The sequence below is a fragment of the Salminus brasiliensis genome, chromosome 9 (assembly GCF_030463535.1).
Source record: "Salminus brasiliensis chromosome 9, fSalBra1.hap2, whole genome shotgun sequence".
Lineage (NCBI taxonomy): Eukaryota > Metazoa > Chordata > Actinopteri > Characiformes > Bryconidae > Salminus > Salminus brasiliensis.
In genome coordinates this window covers 706189-725617 of record NC_132886.1, presented here as the reverse complement: position 1 = coordinate 725617, position 19429 = coordinate 706189, and the positions used below count along the sequence as shown (strand labels likewise).

Sequence of the window (19429 nt, the reverse complement as noted above, 5' to 3'; positions counted from 1 at the left end):
ATCCTTCATGTCTTCTTACGTTATTTCTTTTTTGTCTCTGTCTTTTACTAATTACTAATCATGTAAAGCTGCTTTGTGACGACAACAGTTGTAAAAAGCGCTATACAAATAAATTTGACTTGACTTGACCATGTCCTGTAAAGAACTTTATTGAAAGTTGTTTGGTTGGTGTAGTGTGGTGGGTAACAGTCACAGTCACAGTGGAAACAGTGTCACAGTGGAAATTCCGTTCAGTTCAGGCCTAGGCTAACTCCACACTGAAGAAATAGATATGGATTCTTTGAATAATAGTGTGTTTATTTAAGTAATAAAGAGCACCCAGCTTATACTAAATTATTTCTCACACTTTAACAGAAAAGAGAAACACACTGTTATGGACTATTTCCTCAAATGACACCAACATGAAACCATCATGCAGGAGAAAGAAGAAGTGATATTACACAATAACAGGGTTTCCAACTTAAAACACGGAAATGAGAAAAGACCAACAGTGAAACACAGTCAGTGTTTTTAAACGGGTAAAATGTTTTTGTTTAAATAGATTGTTCTTTGTTCATTATACATCATACACATTTTCAGAATATTATGAAATGCTTAAAATTTAATGGTTGAAAATATTTCGATTGATTCAGTGGTTTAAAGACAGTTCAAGTCCCTCAGTATTGTAACAATCTATGTTATTATTCTTTATCTTGAAACAACTGTAATTCTAACTGAAAATTAGTTTTGTTGAATTAGTTTTGTTGTGAGTAATCTGTAAATAATGTTATTTTTCTTTTTTTCTAATTGTGAGAAATTAGACACTCTTGGTGTGATGCTCTTCTCACAGTGTAAGCATGTAAACAGGTATTCTCTGGATATCTGATTACTGAAAAGACTGCATTTTAGGCTGGGAAATGAGATCAGTCACAGTGTTTCCCTGTGTGATGAAATTAATACGATGAAATGAAACTATATTTAAACCCAGTACACAATATAACCTTAGTCACTATTTTAGAAAGAATACTTTATCTTTAACATCACAGTAACAAACATTTTGACCACAGGTGTCTAAACTTTGCCACTGTAAATTATTAAAGTGCCCTGGTAAGCCAGTAGTCTGACATGGTTCAAGATCATTTTGAGGGAGCCAAGCATACTCTTGCAGTCTCATGATCACACATGACTGTAAGCTGCAGATTCACAAAAATGTAATCGATAAAATTGTGAGTATAACTGTTGGGAAAATGTAGAGTAAGTATTTTTTTATGTTTATGTGTTTGTGTCCAGGGTAACACATTCAAATGAGTTATTATATATTTTATATTATCAATAATATATAACAATTAGTGTTTACAATTGTTCCTGTGGGCTGGTTAATTAAGACTGTGTGCGATTAATGTGATTATGTGCTCTCCGTTAAGAGACTCAAAAAGGAAATCTCCACCTTCCCAGAAAAACTGCATGTCAGCATGTTTTATGTCATTTATTGAGACATAACAGAAAGTATAACCAGAAGATACACCGCAATGAGAGAAGCTTAGATCTGACCAGCATTTCTCACAGTAAGTTTATAACTGAAAGAAAGAATATGAAATACGTGTGTGTTTCTGTGTTACATTTTTTGGCAGTATTTATTAGTTAGCTTACTGTAATGAAGAATGTCTAATAAATAAAACAATGTTTTTCAGAATGTGCTTTATTGACTTCAGGGAGTCTCACAGGGGTACACATATATAGTTGAAGAAGATTATATATTGACTTATAAATCTACACATTTATCAAATGTCATGTATGTATATCATTTAGTGAACAATGATGTGTATATAAACTCAAATTGTGTGCTGGGATCTAATCATCATGTGTAGACTTGATGATCGGATCTAAGTATAAATGTAATAACATCATAAACATCATGAAAAACATTGTTTTATTTATTAGACATTATTCATTACAATAAGCTAACTAATAACCTAGTGTTTAAGCATCATATCCATGTTTTTGTGAAATATTCATAGAAAGCAGTCTAACTGTCTTTCTCTATGATGGAGCTTCATATCTCCAACAATGGAGGAGGAACCTCTGAACCAAAGTAAGTAACTTTCCATCATCACAGTATGCCATCAAAGAAATGTTATTTAGCTTTAGGTAAAGTAATAATTTTCTTAGGAGAAAGCGTGCCAGATCTCCAGCACCCAGTTCTGGGTCCACAAAGAGGTACCAGTCCACAGAAGAGTCTGACTACTCCAGCAGTGGAGGAACTCCTGACTCTGGGTAAATCACTCTCACCAGAAAACAAGACTTCTAGGATTTAAGCACTTCAGATCTCTCATTGTCTACTATGTTGTAGATCATACTATAAAGCTTGAAGTGACTGCCACACTTATACTTATACATACTGATGTTTGTGTTACTGTGTTTGATCCTTATCAGAAAGGTCTCCACAGACACAGCCATGCAAACATATATACTGGAAGAGGATTCTAATCAACCAGTGGATGATGTCCTACACAAAGTCATAGAGAGACACAAAACCAGCATGAAGAACAAGTACGAGAGCTTATTTGAGGGACTCAAAACACATGAGAATAAAACCCTCCTGAACAGGATTTACACTCAACTCTACATCATTGAAGGAGAGAGTGAAGGGATGAATGAAGAACATGAGGTTTTACAGATGGAGAAATCATCCAGGAATCAACTAGAAGGCATACCAATCAATAGCCTAGATATATTTATGCCTCTACAAGGTCCTAAAATAGAAACAAAAGCAGAAATTGTTACACATGTGCTGGTTACAACCCAAATAAGAAAGGACAATAAAATGTCAAAAGCACCAGATCTCAGAACAGTGCTGACTAAAGGCATTGCTGGGATTGGAAAAACTGTCTCTGTGCAGAAGTTCATTCTGGACTGGGCTGAAGGAAAAGCCAATCAGGATGTAGAGTTGATGTTTGTTCTTCCGTTCCGGGAGCTGAACTTGATTAAAGATGATCAGTACAGTCTTCATCAACTTCTGTGTGTCTTCCATCCTGAGCTCAAAGATCTGGAGCCAAAGATCTATGATGTGTGTAAAGCTGTGTTCATATTTGATGGTCTGGATGAAAGCAGAATTTCACTGAACTTTTTACAGAGTAAGAAAGTGTCTGATATTAAAATGAAATCGTCAGTGCGCGTGTTGATGACCAACCTCATCAAAGGAGATCTGCTTCCCTCGGCTCTAATCTGGATAACCTCCCGACCAGCAGCAGCCAATCAGATCCCTCCTCAGTTCATCAACCGTGTGACAGAAATCCAGGGATTCACCGACCCACAGAAGGAGGAGTACTTCAGGAAGAGGATCAGTGACCAAGACCAAGCCCAGAAGATCATCTCCCACATTAAGACAGCGAGGAGCCTCCACATCATGTGCCACATTCCCGTCTTCTGCTGGATCTCAGCCACTGTGCTTCAGAGAATCATCAAACATCATCACTCAGAGATCCCTAAAACCCTGACTGAGATGTACTCCCACTTCCTGATTACTCAGACCAGCATGAAGAAGGAGAAGTATGAGGAGAAAGAGGAGAGAGACCCACAGAAACTGCTGGAATCCAACAGAACAATGCTCCTGAAACTGGCTAAACTGGCTTTCAAACAGCTGATGAAGGGCAATGTGATGTTCTATGAAGAGGACCTGAGAGAGAGCGGTATTGATATCACTGAGGCTTTGAATTGTGGGATTTTCACGGAGATCTTTAGAGAGGAATGTGTGCTTTACCAGAGGAAGGTCTACTGCTTTGTTCATCTGAGCTTTCAGGAGTTCCTGGCTGCTGTTTATGTGTTTCACTGTTATGAGATCAAGAACATGGAGGAACTGCAGTGTTTTAAACCACGATACAGAGTGTGGTCTGAGAATGTTCCACTGGATGATTTGCTAAAAGGGGCGATCAATAAAGCCTTAAAGAGTCGAAATGGACACCTTGATCTTTTCCTCCGTTTCCTGCTGGGCATCTCTTTGGAGTCAAATCAGAAACTCCTACAGGGTCTACTGAACCACATACAGACCAGCTCAAAAAAAACCACAGAGTATATTAAAAATGTGATCAAAGGGCATGAATACCACATGTCAACTAACAGACCCCTATTTTCTGAGAGATCCACCAATCTGTTCCTCTGTCTGTCTGAACTGAAGGACCATTCTCTCTCCAGAGAGCTTCAGGAGTATCTAAAATCAGAGAAACCTTCTGGAAAGAAGTTCTCTCCTGGACTCTGCTCAGCACTTACCTGCATGCTTCTGATCTCAGATGAAGTTCTGGATGAACTGGACCTAAAGAAATACAACTCTTCAGAGGAGGGTTATAGGACATTAATCCCAGCAGTGACTATCTGCAGAAAGGCTTTGTGAGTGTTATTTATTCCATGTTGTTTTTATCTAATCTATGATCTGTTTCAGTCTGGGTCACTAAACATACTGTATATCAATAGTATAAATATCAAGTCAACTGAAGTCAAATTCATTAAGTTTTTTTTTTTACAACTGCAAAGCATCTTTACAGAAATCCAGAAATAAGCCACAAAACATAAACTTAACAAATAAACACCAATCAACACAGAAGTGTAGTTTGAAGGTGTGGAGCGTAACAGATGTAAGGTAGATAATTACTAAAACTTAGTTTACCCAGGCTGTCATTTACAGATTTTTTCTTACTAGGTAGTGGTTTTGTCCTGTACTTCTAAACTACTACTGCCCCCTACTGGACCAGGCATGAAAAAGCCTAAACACCATAACACTACTTTCCATTTAAATATGAAATAACCTTATCTGTGCTTGCCCTTAATCTTTTATTACAGTCCCTCTAGTGGCTAATCAGTATGAAATCAACTGTTTGGATATTTGTTAGGTAGATTAATTAGCAGAAATGGCAGCCCTTTGTGGAAGTTAAAACTAATTACTACCAGAAATCTTACTCAACTTATTTGAAAACTAAAAGGGTTATCTAGCAAAGTCCTTTAAATAATCTGGTGGCTTTACAACTCTCATAATATGTTAACTCTGGCTTAGATACTTTAGCTAATTTAACTAATGTACTGGGCACATTACCATTATCTCTGTTGGACAGTTTGATAATATTACAGACACAATTTCTGCAATGCCCTTAAATAGTGGACTAGCGTGAGTGACCTGTGTGTAACCCATAAGCAAAACATTCTGAAAGGTTCAAATAACTCTTACAAATGCATTTGACTTGTGTGTGTTACTGTACTCATCCTTTACAGATTAGCTGGCTGTAACCTCTCCATGGACTCCTGTGAAACTCTCTGCTCAGCTCTACAGTCAGCACACTCCTCCCTGAAAGAGCTGGACCTCAGTAACAATGATCTGCAGGATTCAGGAGTTGAGCTACTCTCTGTTGGACTGAAGAGTTCACACTGTAAACTGGAGAAACTCAGGTGAGTTTCTGTAAATCAGAACTTTAGATTTTCTGTAAATTCATCCTTGAATGAAGGAATTGCTAATTTACTTACTTACTGCTAATATATATACTAATTTGATAAAAAGTACATATTTACATTTGTCTAAAATAACTATATTACTTTGTATGTGCAGACGAATTGTCTAAAGAAAAAATGCATACTTATAATTAATAGGTAAGATCATTTATTTACCTATTTTGTAGACTTTCTATCTGTAATCTTGAAGAAAGAGGTTGTGAAAGTCTAGGATCAGCGCTACAATCAGTAAACTCCTCCCTGAAAGAGCTGGACCTCAGTAACAATGACCTGCAGGATTCAGGAGTGGAGCTGCTCTCTGCTGGACTGAGGAGTTCACACTGTAAACTGGAGACACTCAGGTGAACTTTCTGTAAATTAGATAAGATTAGATTTAAATTGTTAAGCTCTGATGTCCAATAATGTCCACACAGAGAGATTGACTCATGGTGTTATCTGTGATCTAGAGTGCAGTTTTGGGAATGCACCCTAAAAGAATGCTCTCCACAGTGTTGAGAGCACAACTCTGGATGGCAGCACTACCACACAGAACCTTGTTCTTCTCAATCACTTTATACACTGTGTGCAGAATTATTAGGCAAATGAGTATTTTGATCACATCATCCTTTTTATACATGTTGTTCTACTCCAAGCTCTATAGGCTTGAAAGCCAACTACCAGTCAAGTAAATCAGGTGATGTGCATCTCTGTAATGAGAAGGGGTGTGGTCTAATGACATCAACACCCTATATAAGGTGTGCTTAATTATTAGGCACCTTCCTTTCCTTTGGCAAAATGGGTCAGAAGAGAGATTTGACGGACTCTGAAAAGTCAAACATTGTGAGATGTCTTGCAGAGGGATGCAGCAGTCTTGAAATTGCCAAACTTTTGAAGCTTGATCACCGATCAATCAAGCGTTTCATGGCAAATAGCCAACAGGGTCACAAGAAACGAAAAAAAGGCGCAAAATAACTGCCCATGAACTGAGGAAAATCAAGCGTGAAGCTGCCAAGATGCCATTTGCCACCAGTTTTGCCATATTTCAGAGCTGCAACGTTACTGGAGTATCAAAAAGCACAAGGTGTACGATACTCAGGGACATGGTCAAGGTAAGGAAGGCTTAAAGACGACCACCTTTAAACAAGAAACATAAGATAAAACGTCCAGACTGGGCCAAGAAATATCTTAAGACTGATTTTTCTAAGGTTTTATGGACTGATGAAATGCGAGTGACTCTCGATGGGCCAGATGGATGGGCCCGAGGCTGGATCAGTAAAGGGCAGAGAGCTCCACTCCGACTCAGACGCCAGCAAGGTGGAGGTGGGGTACTGGTATGGGCTGGTATCATCAAAGATGAACTTGTGGGACCTTTTCAGGTTGAGGATGGAGTGAAGCTCAACTCCCAGACCTACTGCCAGTTTCTGGAAGACACCTTCTTCAAGCAGTGGTACAGAAAGAAGTCGGTATCGTTCAAGAAAAACATGATTTTCATGCAGGACAATGCTCCATCACATGCATCCAAATACTCCACAGCATGGCTGGCCAGTAAGGGTCTAAAAGAAGAAAAAATTATGACATGGCCCCCTTGTTCACCTGATCTGAACCCCATAGAGAACCTGTGGTCCCTCATGAAATGTGAGATCTACAGGGAGGGAAAACGGTACACCTCTCTGAACAGTGTCATCGGGTGTCATGGTAAAGAAAGGTGGCTGTATTGGTCACTGATTTGTTTTTGAATGTCAGAAATGTTTATTTCTAAATGTTATATTGGTTTACCTGGTGAAAATAAACAAGTGAGATGGGTATATATGTTTGTTATTAAGTTGCCTAATAATAATTCTGCACAGTAATGGTTACCTGCACAAACAGATATCCTCCTAAGATAGTCAAAGCTAAAAAAAACCCACTCCAACTTCCAAAAATATTAAGCTTTGATATTTATGAGTCTTTTGGGTTGATTGAGAACATAGTTGTTGTTCAATAATAAAGAATCCTCTCAAATACAACTTGCCTAATAATTCTGCATACACTGTAACAAATCACTCCAACCAATAGGTTTGATGTTTTAAGCTTCCCAGCTTCACTAGAGCCACCAAAACAGGCTATTATCAGAAGTTCAGAAGTCTTTTGTTCAGAACCTGGATTCATTGCTTTCCCACAATGTTGAAATTCACACTTTTAAAACACACACTTTTGCAAAGTGCAAAATAAATACTTTTTATCTCTGATTGTAGCTAGTAGATTGCATATCTAGCATATAAGTCTTCATCTGCTCATTGTCAATGACCTCGTGCTGAATCCCTCTCACATCAGTGCTCACAACTGGAGCTGTTGTTGACTACACAATCTGAGGAAATCTTGCATTGCTTGCTAGAAATGTGACTGGAAAACATGTTTGGGTCTGGTGTATAGAATCTGTGAACATATTGGTACAGTCCAAGCATAGATAAATATAAATCGATGTCTATAGTTACATCTTGTTTGTCACATCTTATTGAAAATGATTGGAGTGTTGATAAATATTTAACAATTTGATGTTCACTGTTGGTACTGTACTGTGCTGTTCTTATAACATCTCTCTGTTTCCTCAATTCTCCTTTCTGTAGATTGTCTGGTTGCATGATCACAGATGAAGGCTGTTCTTCTCTGGCTTTGGCTCTGAAATCAAACCCCTCCCACCTGCAAGAACTTGATCTGACATATAATCACCTAGGAGAGTATGGCGTGAATCTTCTCACTGATCTACTGCATGATACACATTGTAAACTGGAGAACCTACTGTGAGTTGCTGATGTACTGTCTCTATACACACAATCATACACACAAAATCAGAAAGATGCTCTATCATTTATTGAAGGATCTACACTGCACACTCAGGTTTGTGTATGTGTCACTGTTATAATTACCACAATCATCATTTCATTGTTTGATGTTTTTTCTAATTAGTTCAATAGCATTAGCACCACAGAAGAATGATCCTCAAAAGAATCTCTTAAAGCACATTGGTAATATGATGCCCAATAAAGAGCAACCTGGTGAAATGACCCCAAATAGCGCCTCCTAATGCACATTGTTGGAAAATCCTCATAAATTGCCTTGATGAGAAGTGCATTTTAAAGCATTTCGGTGGAATTATCCCAACAGGGTCTATTAGTGCAACTAAGTGGAATGACTTATAGAACCTAATAGAACCTCCTAGACCACCTGAAATATTTTTTTCGTAGGAGTTCCAGGCAAGTTCTACGAATTTACCGAAAGCTTTTTGGTGGAATGACGCCATTGATGCTTTCTAGACATCTTGGAGAGAATGATCCCCAGTAAAACCTTTAAGATCACCTTGGTGAAACGATCCCAGATCCCACCTCATAGAGCACATTGGTTGAATGATCCTAAGAGCACCATATTTCAATGATCCCTAATGGCACCACTTAGTGTTTTAGTTTCAGCCTGTAATCCATTTGACTGAAAATTTTGTATTTTTGTCTTTAGAGTTGCAGGTGGAATAAAGATCAAAAGGCAACCAGGACTAAAGAAATGTAAGTTCACTGTTTTCGTTTAATGCTATAAGGACACACACCTGCACAGGAGGACATATCTCTTCTAATTGTTGTGTTTTTTGTGGTTAGACGCCTGTGAGCTCACACTGGACCCAAACACAGCACACACTTTTCTTTCTGTGTCTGAGGAAAACAGAAAGGTGACCCGTGCAAGAGAAGACCACCAGTTGTATCAGGATAATCCACAGAGATTTGATTTTAGTAAGCAGGTTCTGTGTAGAGAGAGGCTTACCGGACGCTGTTACTGGGAGGCTGAGTGGAGTGGAAGGTTGGTTGATATTGCAGTAACATATGAAGGAATTTTGAGAAAAGGCGACAGTGAGGACTGTTGGTTCGGGTGGAATAAACATTCTTGGAGTCTGAAGTGCACCAATACCAGACACACTGTTTGGCACAATAAGAAAGAAACCGAGATACCTACCCCTCCCTCCGGCTCCCGCAGAGTAGGAGTGTATCTAGACTGGGAGGCTGGCACGTTGTCCTTCTACAATATCTCATCTGAGACACACACTCTGATCCACATAAACACATTCTACTCCACATTTACTGAGCCTCTCTACGCTGCGTTTATGGTTGGTCCAGACTCCTCTGTGTCTTTAACATCTAATAGTCCTGGAAGTAAAACTGAAGATCAATAAAAGACACAAAGAAATAATTAACTTGGATGTTATTAACTTAGATCAGGGATACTGTTTGAATGTGCTATTAACTGACCATGTTCATTTACATTTATTATTATTATTATTATTATTATTATTATTATTATTTGTCCACAAATAATAATAATAATAATCCTAGATAGTAAGAATAGGCTGTAAAAAAGGTCCAAGAGCTACCCATAAACTCAGTGCTGGTAATTAAACAGTGCTGAGAAATTATAACACATCTTTCAATATATATCACCAAACAAAAAAACTATATGGACAAATGTATTGGGACACCTGCTCATTTATTGTTGCTTTCTAAATCAAGGGTATTAAATGGGCTGATCCTGATCTTGTTGGAGTTTCTACTGTCCAGGGAAGAAGGCTATCTACAAGAGGAGCATAGCTGTGATGAATTGATTGCATTGAGTGATAGGTTTTATTGAGGTCAGGATGTTGGATGATCACCACCCCACGTCAATCCAGTTCAATTCTGGGGGGCTTTTTACCCCTCTAGCCCATGCCTGGAATTAGGGACTAGACAAGCTGTGTGTGTGTGTGCATTTGCACATCTGTGTGAGCAATGAGCACATGGCGCACATTTGCACACACCCACAGCTTGTCTAGTTTAATTCACATTACTCAAAATCTTAGTATCTTGGTGGAACAACCCCCAACAGAGAACTCCACTGCCACGTCATCTGCAAACACTTAACTTGTATCATTCTTAACTCATGTGACTACATTGAACAGCAGTATTCAAACTATGTCCAGCATATAAATAAATAAATACATCTTAATTAGAATAAATTTAATTATGCCACACACTTCTTTTCATTCAAAAGGCATCAAGTCAACATAACCAGAACCTGTTACCTCAATGTAATATGCAATTGTATTTGGTACAGAAATGTATTGTAATTTATTTGGCTTCAACTAGAAGTGAATTGTCTTTGAATATAAACAAATGCAATGTAGAAATATGTACTTTCATAAAGTAATGTCCATTTTACATAACATAACAGTTGCTTAAAGACTTTATTCATTTTGAACAATTTTCAGTTTACTCAGTTACTTAAACACCCCACTGTCATGCCTGCCCCTGGACTGTCATGTCTCTGGTTTGTGTAACCATGTGCTCTCCAGCATACGGCTCTGTTTGTGTCTTGTCCCTCTTAGCCCGTTCTCTGTAGTCACGCCCTTGTTAGTCGCAGGTGTTCCTCATTGTGTGTGTGTGTGTGTGTGTGTGTGTGTGTGTGTGTGTGTGTGTGTGTGTGTGTGTGTGTGTGTGTGTGCTTTGTTTCAGTGTTCCTAGTTTGTATGTCTTTGTTTTGTTTGTTTTTTTTAGTTTTGTCTTTAAATAAAGCCTGTGTTTACGTCCACCTCTAAGCTCTACACATCGTCTAATTGATATTTATGTTAATATTCTTACCCTACTTATGTGGAAATTTGCATACTGTGAAGTATATGCCTTTTTATTGTTTTACTTAAACAGACCATCAGCTTTTTTTTTATTACTCTCGCTCTCTGAATTAAAACGGTAAGCCTGTGCAAAGAGTGTTACTGACTGTCATATAAAATACAATTTGATTTGATTTAGAAATTTGTCCTCTGTTTGATTTGAGTCCTCACGCCAGCCCTGACCTTCACACACATCATCCTTACTGTTTATACACCACGGCCAGGTTGCACAGGCCTCTCCAATCACCTTCACATGAGACAGCTTGATGAGGACAGAGCTCAGTGTACAGTGACTACAGAGTCTACAGTGACTCATTCACACTTATGGAAGTTTTTGAGAACTTTGTTTTAAGGTTTCTTTTTAAGGCAATAAGCTAAAATTTTTGAATGATGACATCACAATGTTAACACTATGGTGACACATGGATGTTCTGACTAATGACTGGGATTCATTTTATATCACACGGAAGTGTAAAAAATCATTTCTTTCTTTTTACAAATCATATTATTATGACATTATCTACATCTCTTCTCAGGTCTGTCAGACAAAGCAGGTTTTGTGGTTTAGCAAGCAAACCTTACACTGAGTTTGTTATAACAACGTATTGTCCTATGATGGCGGGTCACTTTTTGCCTGAAGTACATCTAACTTATAATCCAATTCCACTGGAGGATAAGTTCAGTACTTCAGATGGTAACCAGTACGTAGATCAATCAGGGCCAACCTTCTCCTTATTAAGGACTGAACATGATGCAATCAGGGCCAACTTTCTGACCAGTCAAAGCCAGCTTACTATGATTACTCAAGTAGATGGCAGTAATCACATGACAACATGACTTTTCTCTGTCCTTGCTCCAAAGTGGTTCAAAAAACTTCCCTTGGGTATCTAAATGGCAGAGTCACTTGCTGTCTTTAAATGCCGACTGTAGATCCATCTCCATTATATTTTCTGGGTTCTAGCCTATACAGTTGTATCTGCTACATGTTTTAAATGTAAACATAAAAAAATATATAACTTGCAAGCATACCTTATTAATATTGACTTTTTCACTGTTGGTAAGCTGGTTTATATGTTTGTAATAGTTTGCACTTATACATAAACCATAGAAACCTAAATTCCGATAGCTATGGATGTTCTAAATACAGATGTGAAATCACACAAAAGATATACCCACCTAATTCACTTTGTAATTAATCAAGCTGACTCTATCTGCTGGAACAACATTCACTAAACAGTGGATGTTATTGTTCAGGCTGGGACTGCTGATGTAGTACTTGTTGTCTTTGGAGATTGAACACACAGGCTGAAACTAAACATTACAGAAAATACAGTAAGACATGGAGGTGGGTGTGAAGATACACAGGGAAGATCAGATTAGCAGGTGTTACATAACTTAATTGTTGCTTATAGTGCTACTATTTAATCATTACTTTTTAATAAACAGAACATACAGTTTCAGTGTGTGTGTGCGTTTGTTTGTGTGTAACGTACTTGGTAGTCATTTGGTATGTGGCCTTGTAAAGCCTTGATGATGTCATCAGTGCACACCTTTTAACTCTTCATCTTCCAGGCCCATGACATCATAGAAGGCTAGAGGTAGCACAAACTGCTCCTTCCCAATGGTGAATTTTCTGTACTTTGAATAACAAAAATAAAAACAATATTAGTAATAATATACGGGACATAGAACAGGTTACATATACAGGACCTACTCTAAGGGACACCTAGGCTTCTATTAACTTTAGCGTGTGCTCACATATTCACTAAAGCTGTATCCAACTTCTGCAGCTGCCAGACAGTTGATGAATTGGCGATTTTCGAAGATGGTTTTGATGATGGTGGATTTCCCAGATCCAATTGGTCCAAGCAGAAGGAAGTGAAGTTCCTTCACTGAGTTGTTACTGATTTTAAGGTCTTTCAGGGCTCTGATCAATAGATCTTGTCTGGGAAAAGAAAGACAAATGAAAAACAGTATACAGTCCACTGTACCCAGTGTACCCAATGTCTGCTGTTGCTTTAGTCTTGGTCACATGAAATGTTATTAAAAAACACTGTTTACTTACTTCCACAGTATTTTTCTCCATTCATTCAGTTCAGAAACAAAATGTAGAAAATGAGTAATAACAGGCCGCTGTGCATGACATGTTTATAGGAGGTCTAGATGGAATTTTCCATTATTTCCATTTTCAAATTTTTTATTAAAACATAAGTTGCATATATTCAAGCTAGAAGAAATACACAAATTTCCTTTCTTAGTAAAAGTACAAGTTCTCTGTTACTCTAAATTATGGCTTAAATATTTTACTCTAGGAAAAGTGTAAAAATAAAAGTATTTCTAGTGTTTTAATGATAGATGTAACATCATTGTAACTTCCCACCCCTATTTTCCTAAATATATATTTTTTTAAATGGTGGGCGGGGCTAATTCTGGGCAGGCGAGCATACTACAAGAGCAGGTTCTTATGACATAACAAACAGTGAAGGTGTTTGTACCTCCCAGGTGGCCGTTAATTTTTCAATGTTTGTCTCACAGTGGAGAATGATTCACTCTCCCTGTTTCACTTGTTTATTGGCTAAAACTGAAACAAACTCTGCTGAAACAAGAGGAAGAAGCTCATGTAGCATTAAATATTTTCCATGTGTCCATCAGTGTATGTATTTTTATTGGTTTTACATTAAACATTAACAAAATCTATGGGGTGGTAACATATGATCATAGGTTTAAACACAGCTCAGAAACAAAACACAAGAACAACACAGAACAGGCAGCTAGCTAAATGTGTATTACACTACACAGCTAGAAACTGTGCTAAATGTGCTAACCTTACTTGTTATTTCTATATATTTGTATAGTAACACAAATTAAAGTGTGAACAATATATTATCACATTTTCACACAGTGGGAAATATATATATATATATATATATATATATATATATATATATATATATATATATAATACAAAAAAATAATTTTCCTTTAAACTAAAATGTTTAAAGTCTATGTGTGTGTGTGTGTGTGTGTGTGTGAGAGAGAGAGAGAGAGAGAGAGAGAGAGAGAGAGACAGAGAGAGAGAGTAATGCTCCCATTATACCCAATCTCTAAATGTGAAGCATTACTGAGCTCAGTGTTTCTGCAGCTCTCTGTTTTAAATATTCTGTTTAGGGGATCATTTTTCATGCCTTTGGACAAGATCCATACGAAAACAAGTCATTGTGATTTACACAACAGATCAGAACATAACATAACTTAAATAATACAGATACAGTAATAAATATACTAAATATACAAATCTAAATGTATGAATATATAGAATGATACTAAATATAATAACTGTACAGAAATAAACCAAATAAGCACAATAATACCAATGCCACCAATGGTAGTGCAGAGAAATTAGTATTCCCTAGTTGTGAGGAAAGCATGTAGAATATGTTAAAAGTAATAAAGTGTAAAAGCAGCAGACTGTAAACAACACCAGCAGAAAGTGTTGATAAGAATAGTTCATAAAGTGACGGTAGAGGAGTGTGTAGAAGCATTAGCAGTATAAACAGTGTTGAAAGTAGAAGGATAGGATAAGGATAGTATCATACAAAATGTTCTATAAATTCAGATAGATTATATTAAATGTGTTCTCTTTTAAATGTACAAATGAGGATATCTTTGCTGTCACACAAAAATCTCATATCTCCAAAACAGCAACATTACAGGAGAAGGAAAACACCTTCTTAAAAGTGAAAAACTGAAATAACCAATGTTATCAATAACCGGTCTGATTCAGGAGAATGTAGAGATGATTCTGACTGAGTATTATGACTTTATAATAAGGAACATAAGAACTGTTCTCTACCTTAGTAACTGCTATGTTCTCGTATGTATACGCTGTGTATGGCTAAATGTTGTAGCACGTTGCATAACTCTGCACCTTATCCCCCACCACACACATTCAGTCCTGAGCGCTGTGTCTGCACTGCACTGTCCTGTATGATTACTGCATCTAATGTCTGTATTTATGGTGTTTATTGTTCTGGTTCCATGTTTGAACATTTATGTATCTGTACTGTATTGTGTTTGTTCTATGCTTCTCCACAGTCCTGGAGGAACGCCATTTCGCTGTGTACCTGTACTCAGAATGACGATAAAAGCCTCTTGACTTGACAAAATTATGGGTTTATTAAGGTCTTTGTTCAAAATCTGAATCAGAATCAGAATCTATGACTTGTATGATTTTTAACAAGCATTACACTGAGAGAGAAAAATACACTAAACAATAAATAGAATAAAGAGTAATAAGTTTAAAAAGTAAACAAAAATATCTGTCATCAGAAATCTGTACTTATACAGTTAAGCCTGAATTTGACATTTCAGAACCCAAGGATGGGTTCAGTCTGCAGCTGTATCTGCATTCTGCTCTCTGATTGTTTCAGCTTGTTGTTGCTTCTTGTGGTAACTGATGCCATAGTAAACTAATTCTTAAATGTTGTTCATTATCTATGAATAAATGAGGGATTTTAATTATGTGACAAAGAACTGGCTCTTCTGCAGATTTTAGACGCAATTTGTACAGATTGTAAATAAATAGTTGTAAAAAATATATACTTTTTTTACTTTCTTACACCTACAACATCAAATATACCCAGAGTCTAACCATGCTCAAACTTTTGCATAAGTTTTACTAGATGCATTTGGGCATATCAGCCATTTCATCAAACTAATCTGAGCTACTTGAGTTCAAACATAAGTGTTGTGTTGTTTAATTTTTGTATGAATATTAACTTGATTTCTGTGCATTATTTGAGGTCAGAAAACACTGAATCTTTTTTGTTATTCCAAGCATTTGACATTTCTGCAAATAAATGCTCTAAATAATATTTTTATTTAGAATTTGGAAGAAATGTGTATAGAATAAAAGATATGCCAGTAAATAAGAAACTGAATGAAACTGTGATGTACATGCAGTCTATACCAAGAAATGTTGTTATTAATAACATTAACATTATGTATATAACATTTATATAGCAATTGGTGATTGGCTGGGATGGGCTGGACAGCAGCTCCAGGGTCCTGGGGTTGTCGGGTTGATCCTCGCTGGGGTCTCGGTCTCTGAGTTGGGTGTGTTATTCTTGAGTCCATGTAGGTTTGGGTGCTCTTTCTCTCACCTCCCAACAAAACACACAGGGTGGGTTCATTATTTAATGCTAAATTTCTCAGAAAAGGAAACTCAGCGTGTGAATGCTGAATGCTGAATGCTGCAGAACTAAACTGTGAGGTTAACCAGAGGACTGAGTATTACTGAGCTCAGTGTTTCTGCAGCTCTCTGCCTGTGATAAAGATTCTGTTGAGAGGTGATCTGTGTGTGTATGTTGTTTCTTATGTTTCTTATGTTTCTTAAATTATTGGGACACTGCTCATTCACTCATTTGCTCATTTCTTCTGAAATCAAGGGCATTAAAATAGTTTCTCCTGCTTCTGTTGGAGTAACTGTCTCTACTGTCCAGAGAAGAAGAATTTCTAGATTCTGGAGGAGTATTTCTGTAAGGATTTGATTGTATACAGTGATCAGGATGTTAGATGATCATGCCCCCCCCCCCCCATCCCCAACTCCCAAAAGTATTGGATGGAGCTCCACCATCATTCCAGAGAGCACACCTCCACTGCTCCACAGCTCAATCTTTGATGTCTTTCTTCAATAAGATGTAGGACCTTAGTATGTTTTCTATATTAGTCAACATGAGGGGAATTCAGCATCAAGCTCAGGTTTTCCCTCCACACCTGTACTCACTCACCAGTTTGAGTCTCACTCTGAAGCCACTTTAATACTAAATCAGGTAATTTATTAAAACCTGCTGGACACACTGTAATAAGCTACAACAATGAGAAAGTCTGTAGTGCATGTGGGTGTATAATTGCAGGCCCTACACAGTAGTAAAATGTATTAAATGATGCATTAAGAAAAAAAGTAATGTATTTGTTTAGCTTTTTATTGTAATAAGTTTTAAAAATGATGTTTAAAAATACAATACATACAATTTTGCTGTTGTTACAATATTTTCATGAAATATGTTCTACAGATTCTATAGAATTCTATTCTATAAATTCTACAGATACGTTTGATGTTGTTTACTATATTAATTCAAAAATATATAGCTTTAAAGCTTTAAAGATTTTAACCTTTAGGAGATCTAAGAAGTAATCAGATTAGCTTTCTATGAGAGTATATTTACAAACATATTAATGTGTAAGTGTTAAGGTGTGATGGTGCAAATAAGATACAGAATCAGCAATACAATATGGTAAGCAAAACATAAATCATTAATCAAACAAAATAAATGTGCATTTTATTCAATACCTCGAGGTGAAAGCAGAAGGTGTTGAGAAAGTTTTTTACTTTTCTAATTATGATTAGAACAGTGAAAATCACAGAATCAACTTTTTTTTGGCACTTCTGAACAAAGGACAGTGGAGTATTGGTGCCATCTGCAGGCCAGAGAGGGTAAAGCGCTTAAGTTTTTTTCTGAAATGAACTAATTAGGTAAGTAGAAGTATTCTTGCAAGCAGGACTTTTTATTACTCATTATATAATTATTTTCCTCACGTCCTTTCAGGGGGCTTCGTAATTTTTGTGTAAACAGTCGGGGCTGTATTTTAATTAGGAGTTCTGTTGCAGAGGTTATCAGCTTCTGTTCGCGGCACCAGAGCTTTAGTTCGTCTGTGTTTTGGTACTGTTTCTGTCTGGACAAAAAGGACACTGGGGACATACATATCTCTTCTGTCTGTGCTCCAGTCCACTAGTCATTCTTAGTTTTTTTGGCCCCTCCCCTTTCCTGGCACCAGGGTTTTTTGGTCTTATGCAAAAGTGTGAAAAGTATTGACATTCATCACTCAGGTAGAAGTGAGTGGAGATACTAGGTTTTAAAAGACTTCTATAGAAGCTGAAGTATCAGCTGAAGCTTTTTACTCCAGTAAAAGTGTAAAAGTACTGGTTTCAGAACGACTTCAAGTAGAAAAGTAAAAGTAATGGAAGGAAAACAAAGGCCGAAAGCTTAGGCCGCACCACAGGGGTCTATAGTGCACTACCCCCCCCCCCAAAAACCCCATTTCTCTAAAAGTCATAATGAGGAAAATGATCTATTAAAATGTTGATGTTAAAAATGTTGGGCTGCACTAGGCTCCTGTTTCAGCTGCAGATCTGCCCATTGAAAATGAAGCATTTCAGTAATATCAGCTCTATTAAAGGAGCGTCTCTGTGCTCTACTGAGCATCAACATGAGCTTCATGGAGGAAAATATGAGGAGTCGTTGTCTAGAAGTTCTGTAAAGCTGCAGAAAGTCAGACTTCAGAGGCGTGTGATCAATAAGCTTTATTGGAATGTGAATGTGGGGCTCAGTCGGGACGTTTCACTGCAGCTCTCTTGAGTCTCTGCCACGGACACAGTCTTCATACTAGACACACTTTCCGGATGGTGCGATTTATCTGGATAGGTTTTTTTCTTTCTTTTTTTTGAATGATGACAATACAGAATGAAATAGGAGTAACGGGCTGTTTTTAAAATGTAAGGAGTAGAAAGGTCAGATAATTGTGTGAAAATGTAAGGATTAGATGTAAAAAGCCAGCTGAAAAATAATTACAGTAAAGTATAGATAAGCAAAAATTCTTCTGTAACAGGGATCTTCCTCTTGCCCTTGTGTTTTCCCTTCCTGTCCTGGCTCCCGCCTTGTTGTCTCCAGGTGTTCTCCACTGTAGCCCTGCCCCTTTGTTAACTCTTCTCAGGTGTTCCTTTACTCAGTTTGTTCCTTGTGAGTATATGTGGTACCTTTGTTATCTGTGGTTCTTGTTGGTTGTTGTGTTTGTGAGTGAGTCTTTCACGGTTCTCACTGCCTTCATATTTGGTCTCTAGTCAGTTTAGTATCACTTGCTTGTTTTGGTTTAGTTCAGTCTGTCTGTTTCCTGCTTTTGTGTTTGACTATATTAAATATGTTACCCTGCACTTATGTCCTCCTCTTCCTTTTCCCTGCCTGCCTCCCACATGTGACAGTATGTGACTAATAAAACTTTGAACTTTAAACAGGGCAAATTAACTAGTAGATTAACCCCTTAACACTCCAAGGCCTTTTACACACTAAGGCATATTATTCAGTAACTACAGGGACATCTGCACAGACTGGGGGGAAATTTCTTGGTAATTGAAGTGTGTAATAAAACTCTCGCCCCGCCGACGGGCCTTTGGCCATTAAAGTGGTTTAGTGGTAGCAGGGCTGCTGCACTGAAAGCTGGAGTTCAGCACAGGGCCAGTGTTGAGCTTTTGCCGTGACC

At 37.4% G+C, this 19429-nt stretch overlaps 1 protein-coding gene across 1 annotated transcript; it reads left to right on the top strand.

Annotated features, from left to right (window-relative positions):
- The first annotated feature begins 1480 nt into the window (after positions 1 to 1480).
- Positions 1481 to 11255, top strand: LOC140561821 (NACHT, LRR and PYD domains-containing protein 3-like). The gene is made up of 9 exons (XM_072687058.1): positions 1481 to 1544; positions 1998 to 2071; positions 2149 to 2253; positions 2413 to 4362; positions 5239 to 5412; positions 5640 to 5813; positions 8058 to 8231; positions 8941 to 8987; positions 9078 to 11255. The coding sequence occupies exons 2-9, from the start codon at positions 2022 to 2024 to the stop codon at positions 9644 to 9646; spliced, it is 3243 nt and encodes a 1080-aa protein (XP_072543159.1). The 5' UTR covers positions 1481 to 1544; positions 1998 to 2021; the 3' UTR covers positions 9647 to 11255.
- The last annotated feature ends 8174 nt before the right edge of the window (positions 11256 to 19429 follow it).